The 10,875-nt window shown below is 38.5% G+C and overlaps 1 protein-coding gene across 1 annotated transcript; it reads right to left on the bottom strand.

Moving 5' to 3' along the window:
- Window positions 1–3,014: 3,014 nt before the first annotated feature.
- On the bottom strand, window positions 3,015–10,562 carry LOC5563739. The gene is made up of 4 exons (XM_021840043.1): window positions 9,461–10,562; window positions 8,525–9,402; window positions 8,295–8,447; window positions 3,015–3,404 (listed from the first exon to the last, which is right to left on the bottom strand). The coding sequence occupies exons 1-4, from the start codon at window positions 9,930–9,932 to the stop codon at window positions 3,033–3,035; spliced, it is 1,875 nt and encodes a 624-aa protein (XP_021695735.1). The 5' UTR covers window positions 9,933–10,562; the 3' UTR covers window positions 3,015–3,032.
- Between the last annotated feature and the right edge of the window lie 313 nt (window positions 10,563–10,875).

Below are 10,875 nucleotides of genomic sequence, written 5' to 3'. Positions count from 1 at the left end.
TAACAGGAGTTGTTCCATTAAAAATTCGTTTTCATGAATTAAATTGTAAATATATTACTCAATGTATTTCGAACAATCATCCTATAATAACATGACTATTCTCGGTTTGCTAGAATGTTTTTTCATCGAAAATTTGTTGGAGTAAATGTAGATCAATTTTATTTTTCAGATGGATCATTAATTAATGATATTGCAGGATTTGGAGTGTATAATCATTTCTCAGCACATTTTTTCAAATTACAATCCCCGTGTACAAGGATGGAAAAAAATCAGCTCTAACGACAAACAACACGGTATTCGAATGGTCCAAGAGGGCCGTCGCTCTTGCAGCAACATGATTTCAACACCTCACCACGCGCGCTAATCATAGATATATCGTGCATCCGATGAACTGTTTGTCGTAGGACAAAGGGTTTGTCGGATATTGTAACATGTTGCGATTAATGCGAATCAATTTAAAATTCAAGGATAAATTTTCTCACATTTCATGCGTCATTGACTTTCAGATTAAAAACGACAAGCTAGGTGACAAATCGTGGAGTGCAATCAGAAAAATCCTCCAGAATTATGACTTTGATTCGCGAACAATTTATCGTCAGCTCACATGCCGAGCGATTCATTTTTCGCGGAGCGGAGTTTGTTGTGATGGCTTGACGACTAAGGGTTTATCGTTGTTGCTAGGATCGCATGACAAAGAACAACCGCGATGCATCATTTGTTTTATCATGATCACTAGATTTCCATCCTTGGTAATGAACAAGCTGATTCTTTAGCTAAATTAGGTGTTCGTTGTGGAAGTACATATTACGGTTCTTTTGAAAATTTTCCGTTCTGCGGTAGCCGCCAAGTTCTACCGCAGCTGTCAAATTTCTACCGCAGCCTTGATAATCATTTTATCATTAAACCAAACCATCTAATCAAAGTATGCTAGTAGAGTCCAAAGCTTTAAAAAACTGCCGAGAACAACAATCATTAGTCTGGTTTCCAAGGTATCATCGTAACCGATCGATGATGTTTTGAGAAAATCAGTAATGTGACTGCTGCGGTAGCTTTCTGTTCAACCGTAGAACGGAAAGTTAGGGTCGGTGTTCCCTTAGTGGACAGTCCCCTATAGTCGCACTAGTGGCTTTTTTCGGCCGTTTTGCTATAGACCTTTTCAAAACATTTTTTGACATGAAGGTCAGGAGCTATTTACCTAAGTACCATTGATACACAGCTTGATTTTGTTCAAAAAATGATCTAAATAATTAGTTTTGCTTAAAATTTGAGTTCCCTTGCGCCTATAGTAAACCTATTGTTCCTATAGTAGCCCTACTGAGAGAAACTATTTTTTATTTTACAAAATAATTGATGAATTAAGGACTTTTTTTACATCAAACGAAAGCTTTTGATCCACACTTTGTAGGAAAAATATAAAAGTTTTGTAAACATACGGTTTTGATAAGTATTTTGCCAACGCCGGGATGCTCGTTCTACTATAGGAACAGAAATTAGATATAGTGCTACTATAGGCACATGTATTCCTATAGTGGCACACGCGATAATAAATGCAAACATTTGAGTTTTCGTAGTTTTCATATTTTTCCCGCAAAACCAAGATAAAAAGCTTTCAGATGATGAAAAAATAATGACGATAGCGTTATTTTTCGATTTTATACGAATTTTTGTTCTTAGCTGTGCGGCTATTGGTACATCGACCCTATCTCTAAAATTGCAATATAACCGCATTATTTCAGGATCTGAATATTTTCCAAAACTAAAAAATTGACTTTTGTGTCTACGACCTTCAGGTATTTTCAAAACACCGTCGGCTGGTTAAGCCGTAATAGACATGACAACCCTAGTTGAGTAAATTTGAGCGGCGATCTCTCTATCGCAAAAGGGGTCGATATGACGAGATACGACCACGTCGAAAGCCGGACCCATACTAACCATCTCATTGAGCCAACGTTGGCTTATGAGTAGTGTGGCACAAACAAGGCAACAGTGCGAAGCTAAAAATAAAATCTCTCACTGTTGTTCGTAGGCACGCTTAGGAGAGTCGAATAATTCTGAGATGCCCAATTATTGGGCATATCAGAGAGCCGAAGGAGGTGTAGGGTTGTGAAGGAGAAAATGGGGTCGTGACGGACTTTGGTTTCAGGTTGGCCGATTGCGCTGCAGAATCGTTACCCGTTCTGTGGCGTAGTTGGTTAACGCGCCCAGTCTAGCGTATTGGGAGTCGTGGGATCGAAGCCCACTAGAACGATTCTATTATTTTTCACAATCTTACAACTCAATTTGTCCAAATTGACTTTTGTGTCTACGACCTTCAGGTATTTTCAAAACACCGTCGGCTGGTTAAGCCGTAATAGACATGACAACCCTAGTTGAGTAACAATTTTAGGTTCGTTTAACAAGCGAAAGTACACAAATTTTATCAATAAGCTTATAGGGTGTAGGTTTTACCCCGAATTCCCCTACATCCAACGCGCGGAACACACCTTAAAGCTTTGGGATATTTGTTCGATCGTCGCTTTCACCTTTTCGCCTTACCTCTCCCATGAGATATTATTGTCCTCGACGGTTATCGACACCAACAGATTTCACAGTGGTCACATGCCTCTTCATGTGGCTTTACGGCTTTCAGGCGGCATTCACTCGCGGGTCACAATCTTGAGACTACGTTGGTTACAACCAACATCACATACTTTCAGTGCTGAGCCGGACGATATTAGATTGAAAGTGAACAATCTTTCAGGTAATCTCGTTTAGGTGATTACTATTTCCCGGACCGGAAGAAGTCGGCAATTAACTGACACCGCGTTGAAAGGCAAGTTTTTGATAAAAATATATGATTCCTATTTTTTTATGTTGATTATCATTATTATTATTATTTTTAATAGTTTCATGGAATAGTGTTGATTATAACAGTGTAATGATCGTACCAACCAATTCAAGTACCGATTGTCACGCGAAACGCAAGTCTAATAGTATTCTACTTGTGAACACCAAAATTGTTTATTTGAACTTTCCCAACCATTCCCAATTCTTCATCCACAGAAATCTCCATTCGCGACCTCTGCCAGATCACGCCTCGCTCTGATTCGTGCCCAAATGGTTTCCCCTGCCAGCAAGCCCCCGGCGAAGCCAGATGCCCACGTCAACAGGGTTAGCGCAGGCCAAACGTCCACAATCGATACCGGAATGAAGCTACTGCCACCACTGCAAGTCGGTTTCCGCGAGTATAGCATCGAGTGCTCCCGATCCTGAATGCCGAACTCGCGCAACCTGAACAGACTAAGCCGGACCAGTTCCCGAATGGAAGAGTTTTTCTGCACGGCGTAGTACGGCTCGATGATGTTCAGATATTCGATCTCTTGCAAACCACACTTTTCGTCCTCCTGGAAGGTTTCGCTGATGACCTGTGGGGAGTAAATGAACGTGTAAGAAATTTATTCAATGGTTATCAAAGCATTTGTTTAATCTCAACTTTTAATTTGGCTGTAACAGCCGATATAGAGATTGAGATGAAACAGCTTCCAAGCTTTTGCTGCAAGCCTTCAGAGCTTCTGCGTTCTGAGGCTTTACAGTCTTCAAAGTTTCTGTTGGAAGTCTTTCGAGATTCTGTTAGAAACATCCAGGGACATTTAAAGGAAGTTTGTGATTCCTACTAGAAATCTTTCGAGACACTACTTCAGGCTTTCAGAGTTTCCCATGGAAGTCTATCAAATTTCTGCTGAAAGTCCTTGCTTCTACAGGAGGTATATTGAAATTTCATTGGAAACCCTCCGTTTCTACCGATAGTAATGTCAAAATTTAGCTGGAAACCTCCTGACCATCTGCTATCTCCAGAAGTCCTGTTGAAAGCCCTGAAAGATTCTGCAGACAGTCGCTAAGGCTTTTGTTAAAACCTATTTAAATTTAGCTGAAAAGCGCTAAAGGAAAACCTCCGGAAGTGTTTGCCAAAATTCTTGCGAGATCCCCTGCTGTTATTATTCTAAGCTTCTATTTTTCAGATCTTCTATTGAGATTCAAGTTTCTGCTTAAACAGGGTGTCTAGGGTAACCAATATATTTTGGACCTCTATATATTTTGGACCCCCTGGGCCATTTTTCTGCAAATTTCCCAGTTTAAATCGAAGGACCAACTCAATTCGCATGTCATTTGGAAAGATAGAACTATTCCGCACTTGTATCAACCGTTTGTACGAAGAAAATGTGTTTATTTTATCTGAAATTATTTTAAATTAATCGGTTCATCCATGCAACCGTTACAACACGTTACACACAGAAAATGAAGCCGTCAGAAATTTTACAGATGTTAACAAATTTTTTTTTCAAATTTCTGAACTAAAAGCGTAAAATTTCTTCGGTTTTCCATTGTCAATCGATTGATTAGACTATGGGCAAGCATATTATACAACCAGTGTCGTGGACTTTGCCGCCAAACGATAAAAAATGCCGGGGGTCCAAAATATATACTTTGAGGGTCCAAAATGTATTGGCGTGTCCAAAATAATGAAAAACTGTGCTTCGCAACTCATTTTTTTTTTTCGACGTTTTTTGGATCCCTTATGATCGTATGGGCATTTTATCTTGTAGAGGAAGTTTATCTCAACATTTTGACATGTTTTTTGACGTGGTTACGCTGTGCAATTAATCAATTGGGACAAAAAACTACCCTACTACCTGGAGAAACCTGGAAAACGTGGAATAAGCCAATCCATGAGACAGCTGCGATCAGCTGGTTTTTTGTTTACCAAGAACTTTTGACATTTCGCAATCGGAGTGACCGTTCGATTACAAAGGAAAATGTAAAGCTCCGACAACACTCGCATGCTTTGTTTACTCATTCGTTTCGGTTGCATTCACACTTTGAGCTGTCAGTCCTTTCGCGGAAAGTCCTCATGGATAGCCTTATTATCAGGGAATTTTATTTACCTGGAAAAAACCTGGAATTGGGTCCTAAAGCCCTGTCCCAATTTTAGTGCCAAACGCTTAAGTTTAGGCCAAAAACACATGTTTACTCAATTTTCTAATGTTTTCCGTTGGTTTAAGCCCAAAAAAATTTTTATTAGATTTTGTCACATCCTTTGGCTTAAACTCAAATTTTGGGTGTATTTTGTTTTCCGTGTCCCTTACGAAATGTCAGATAGGAACAATCCCAGTGGTCGAACTAAAACCCCTGTGGTGTTTTTGTCGACTAAGCGAACGTCAAACATGATCAAAAGTGTCAAGGTTCATTTATGGTCCAAATTTTTAAATTAAAGTTTAAACATGATATAGCCATTATTTGAGCGGGAAAAATTGCTAAAGTAATTACAGTAACATGCTTTTTCGTGTTATTAAATAAAAACAAGATTTCGTTACAAATTTTAGGACCCAATTCTCAGGGAATTTCGATAACAGTCATGGAAAATTCCCTGAGGCAAGTAATTTCGGGTATGAAATTTTATCGACTTCCTAACAATACTATGCATATCTCTAAATTTGATCAGTTATGAAAAGCTGATATTGTGAAAGTAATCTGGTATTCAGACAGCTCTCAATTTAAAATGTCGAATAATGAAACAAATTTATTCATATTAATGTATTATTGTTTGAGCCACTATCGCAGTAAATATCTCACTTTTTTCAATTTGAGAAAATGTTTTTGCTTTTTCATCAAAATGTAAAGGCAGCACGACCATTTTCGCTGCACTCATATGGTGGGGAGTTGAAGTTCCAAGGAATATCTCTAAACATGTAATACACACTTAATTCGTTTCGCCGAGGCCGGCAAATTTTTTTGCTGAGAACCCAACAGCTGAGATTTCGGCAAAAATCTCGGTAAAAGTTCAAAGTGCCGATCGCGCTGCAAAATGTTAAATTTTCCCAGCTGTCAAATTTTGACGAAAATCTCAGCACACCATTGCTGAAATTCGGCAAATGATTCTTTTCTTGATTGGAAGAATAATAAGAAGAAAACGGTAAAAATAAATTTTAATAATGAAACAAATTTATTCATATTAATGTATTATTGTTTGAGCCACTATCGCTGTAAATATTTCACTTTCTTTCAATTTGAAAAAATGTTTTTGCTTTTTCATCAAAATGTAAAGGCAGCACGACCATTTTCGCTGCACTCATATGGTGGGGAGTCGAAGTTCCAAGGAATATCCCTAAAAATGTAATAAGAATAGATTTGACGATTGCTGACTCGACACAGTTATTCATCATAATACAATAAATTCGCTGAATACTTACATATTGGCGCTTTCCGCGCGCTCTTTCGAAAAACATCTCAAAATATTTCGAGCACATGTTGGCTTCTGCAGCTCTCGTTTTGACAGATGCGCTTTGACAAAATTCAGTAAAATTATTTGTTTGCTGATTGTTGTGGCAAAATAGATTACCGAGTCTCAGTAATTTAGGTAAACTACCGATTTTCATCAATTTGCATCTGTCAATATCGTTCATCTGTCAAAATTGAACGAGATTTCAGTAAAAATATGTTTTACCGACCGAATTCGTCATTTAAGTTTACCGACATGAAATCCTACGATTAAGTGCGTAACGGAGTGATTTTCAGTCTAGTGTTCATTACACTAGTGTTCTTTGTCTCGATCTTTCCCTATCTCAATGGTCTCTTCGATATCGAGATGTGGAGAGGCGACTGTACGTTATTCATCAAAGAGTTTCACTAAAAATTCCTCGAGGTCAAAAACATCTATTTTAAACTTCTCAAACAATTCCTCAAATTGAACCCTTCATCACTTCCTCTAGATTGTTTTCTAGGAATTTCTATAGAGTGTCATACAAGGACTACAACTACAGCTATTCCAAACATTTCTCAATGAATTTCTCAAAAAATCCCGACCAGAAAATGTTCCGATCATTATCACACATTTTTTGAGCAATTTCCTCCGATGTTTTCAAAGCAGCAATAATTTGATACGCTAGAGTACCGATGCATGGTCAAAATCAGTATCATTCAACCAGCTTAGTGGCCGAACCTGATTAAGGGGCGCGCTTTTGAGAGTTTAATGGTGACAAACTGTTTTCTCCAAAAGGTATAAATAGCGGTATCTTTTTCTAAAGAGGCTCTATGCAAAATGATATTTGTATAAAAAACGATTACTTCATTATTTCTCAATAGTAATGGAGTACAACGACATGCACTAAACAAAGGACGCGGGTATACCACAAAAGATCAAAGAAAACTGCTCGCAGTGGTTCATCCCGAACAGAAACAGAAAACAACAGTGCTTTCAGAAAATAATTCTGAATATTATCCAGAGTTTCGATTGATTGTTTGTTTTCTCAATTATCCTAAAACTTTAATTAGAAACTCTTCAAAAATTTCCTCATGGGCCTATGAGACATTTTCTCACATTTCTAGAAAATTACAACAGGACAGGTCTTTGAAGACCTCCTTGAGAAATCTCAAGGAATTACTGTAGGAATTCCTAAAGAAATGTTTGAGGTAATTTTTGGTTTAATTTTTGATGAAGTTCCAAACGAGAGTCTTGGAGGATGTCCTAGGGAAATCGGTGGAAGAATCACCGATTACAATCCTGGAGGACTTAAGGCTTTCTTGAAATACAAAGAAATACAAAGAATCATTAAAGGAATTCCTGATGATCTCTTAGTTAATTTCTGTGCTTATATTAAAAGAATTCAGGTTGTATTCTTGAGACATCCAAAATTCTTCGAAGAACTCCTTAGAAAAATCCTCGAAGGGATTCTAAGGGAAATAATCACTAAATAAAATCCTGAACGAATTTATGAGATGTGACATACTTGGGCTGCAAATCTCTCAAGTAAAACTGGAAACATCAGGGAATTTAATATCTGTGAACAAGTAGACACCCTGTTATGGTGGGGATGAATCTAAGCCAAACTTCAAATTTTCAAGAGCACAAATCTGGAGAACCGAACATCCGTTTGAGCTGAAAACTTAATCGATTGGTCACCACCTGCAATTTGAGGATTGGCTCCGTTTCATCTTCACCTCAAAGTCTTCCAAGCTTCTGCTGGAACTGGAAGCCTTTGAAGATTTTGCTTTTGCTGGAAGTCTTTATAGCTTCTGCTGAAAGCCGTCCAAGCTTCTAGAGATTGTGCTGGAAGTCTACCGAGCTTTTTACCAATGATTTTCAAGATTATTTGGAAGCGTACAAGTTTATATGCTGTGCACCTTACGATCTCTCTCCTTATTTTTGCGATGAGTTCATATATCAGCTAATTCAACACATGTTATTGCTACTCGCAAAATAAGAGATATAATAAAAATAAATTCATCCAATTAGGACTTAATTAATAGACACAACTAACCTTATAGCAAACTCCCAACTCAACGTGGAAGGCGTACAGTCCTTGACGTACCCTTTCAATGCCTTTTTCCAACGGTATAAAACTGGAATCAGCTCCATCGCGAGTTCTCATTTTCCGATCATAAATCGCTTTCCGTATCGGTTCCGTTTCATGCTGAAATGATGAAAATGACACATGTATCATGACTATGTTACTGCGTATGTTCAATTCTGTTGAACATTTGAACTCACCATGAAATAGTACCGATTGTAGACGGTATCTTCAGCTCCAGTCCCCAGTCGCGAGTTCAATAAATCCTCCAACGTCCTGATCTTGTTCGACGGCGACTGGATCAACGCAACAATATTGGCTGAATAGCTGGCATACAAGAACATCAGGATGATCAAGCTCAACAGGATCAAACATTTGGCCGGAAGCGATTTCGGCTCCAGGTACGATCCCTGTTGACACGAGGTCCCAAACATGTTCATGACCGTGTCCATCACATTCGGCCGGATGACATTCCCGTAACGAACATTAGTGCATCGCAGCTCGACCTTCATGATGATCAACAGAAGAACTCCTGAGATCACAATGAAACTGATTATGCAAATCCAAACCGATGCGCTAAACGGAAGCAGAAATACGTTATCCGTGAACGATAGCTTCGGCGAACGGAAGATAAATTTGACCCGCGATTGGGTAGTCATCGAGAGGTAATCGATCTCCTTGATACGATCCGCTGTCATGAACAAAGCAGTGGCGCCAAGGTCCGCAAGGTCGTTCTTTAGTTCGTCAATCATTCCGTTGAATTTACCCGTTTCGGGGTGACGATAGCCCCACGAGTTGACATAGCTAAACTTAAGGGTGGCGTTCAAGTCTTGGGCCAAGTGTTTGGTGAGAATATAATTCATCTTGGTGATCGTGTCCACATGTTTCTCACGATAGTCTTCCAGGTGTTTCAGAGTCTCATTGTGAGTGACTACGACCGATCCACGCAATTTTAAGCCATTCAGGTTGCGACGGCGAACGGAGGATTGCTTGATATTTTGAAGATTGACGATCATACCTTTGTTCCAGAAGCCAAACGTCTCATCGATCACTTCAGTTGTAAGGGATAGTCGATATACTGAAACATCAGATTGTTTGATCATGGTATTCTGAAGAAAATTAAACCTTTAGATCACCTTGTTTTATTGCGAAGCCTTGAAAACCGTCTGCCTCACAGATATAGTAAACTTCATTGCTGATCATAACTTGAAGATCGTCAAAAAACTTCAAGAATTTTGTACAGTTCAAGTTTATTCTATTTATTACAATCCATTTGACTCTATTGTACAACAATTGACCAGCTGATTGTAACAATTCTTTTGATTTTGGACAACCAGCGTCGATCATCAATAGATTCTGATGTTGATGAGGATCATTCCAGGGAAGATTGCCTTGGTTTTCGGAGAAAAATCGTACAGTTTTGTATGAGTTAATTTCCCTCCAAAAACGCAATTTGTCACTTTCGTTCCAACAGGATAAAACCGAGACCTGAGTCGGAAGTTTGAGGCATTGAATCAAGTCCGATGTGGCTGTAATCAAATCAGAGGTTGAAGCTACAACTGACTTTGAAAACGCAAGTAAGACCAATATTGCAGCTGGAGACCTCATTATGCCTTAAATCCTGATCTCAATAAATTCCTTATATACGGATTCTCCTAAAGGCTCTTCAAATCTCAACTGTACAATTACATGATAAAATATGAACATTTCTCCAGTTGCCAACCTTCAATCATCGAGCCGTGATGAACTCATAAAATATCGAAGCATAGTTCATTCAACGATTTCCGAAGTGCAGTCATGGCCAAATGCGATGCAACATTGTTTGAGCAGTTTTGATACGCGCCACGTGCCCATAACTACCGAAGGGTCGTCACATTGTGCAATTGCCATGTTCAGGTTACCAATAGTAGAATCGATGGCAAAAGTAAAAACTTCGAAACTTTCCATCCGTGAATGCGGGGACGAGCCACGACCTTATTAGAAATTTTAAATCACCCTCTGTGCGCTCTGGCGTTTGTTTATGGTATTTACAAGCCTCAGTACCCAGTAATCAGAGCCCCTCAATTACCCTTATGATGAATCGTGTGGCCGCGGTAGCAATCAGTCAGAGTTTGAAAAACGCATTCCGCATTTAAAAAACAACTAATTTATCGAATCAATCGACCGTAATACGCGAAATACAGTAACAAACTGTTTTATTTTATGGCTCGGGTAAAATTAATTGTAGAATGGTGCATAATAGTACACAGTTAAAAATAATGAAGATTACACGTCATGTAAACTTCATTTATGCGATGTAAACATGACGTCATGTAAATTTCAGTTCGAAATCATGTAAAAATGTGTTATATGTCATGTAATCACTCTGGATCCTGCTAGATTACATGACATATTATTGAAGTTTACATGACATATCATGTAAATATCCATGATATTCCACGCTCCAATTATGTGCATTATATATCTCAGAAATTTACACGTTTCGTTCGAACTGTGTAGCATAATAGTAACATTAAGAATAAAGGATTTATAGTTTAGGGCCAGCGGTTTT

The sequence above is a fragment of the Aedes aegypti genome, chromosome 2, assembly GCF_002204515.2.
Source record: "Aedes aegypti strain LVP_AGWG chromosome 2, AaegL5.0 Primary Assembly, whole genome shotgun sequence".
Classification (NCBI taxonomy): domain Eukaryota; kingdom Metazoa; phylum Arthropoda; class Insecta; order Diptera; family Culicidae; genus Aedes; species Aedes aegypti.
Note: the sequence above shows the minus strand (reverse complement) of the source record. Positions and strands in the feature narration are given on the sequence as shown.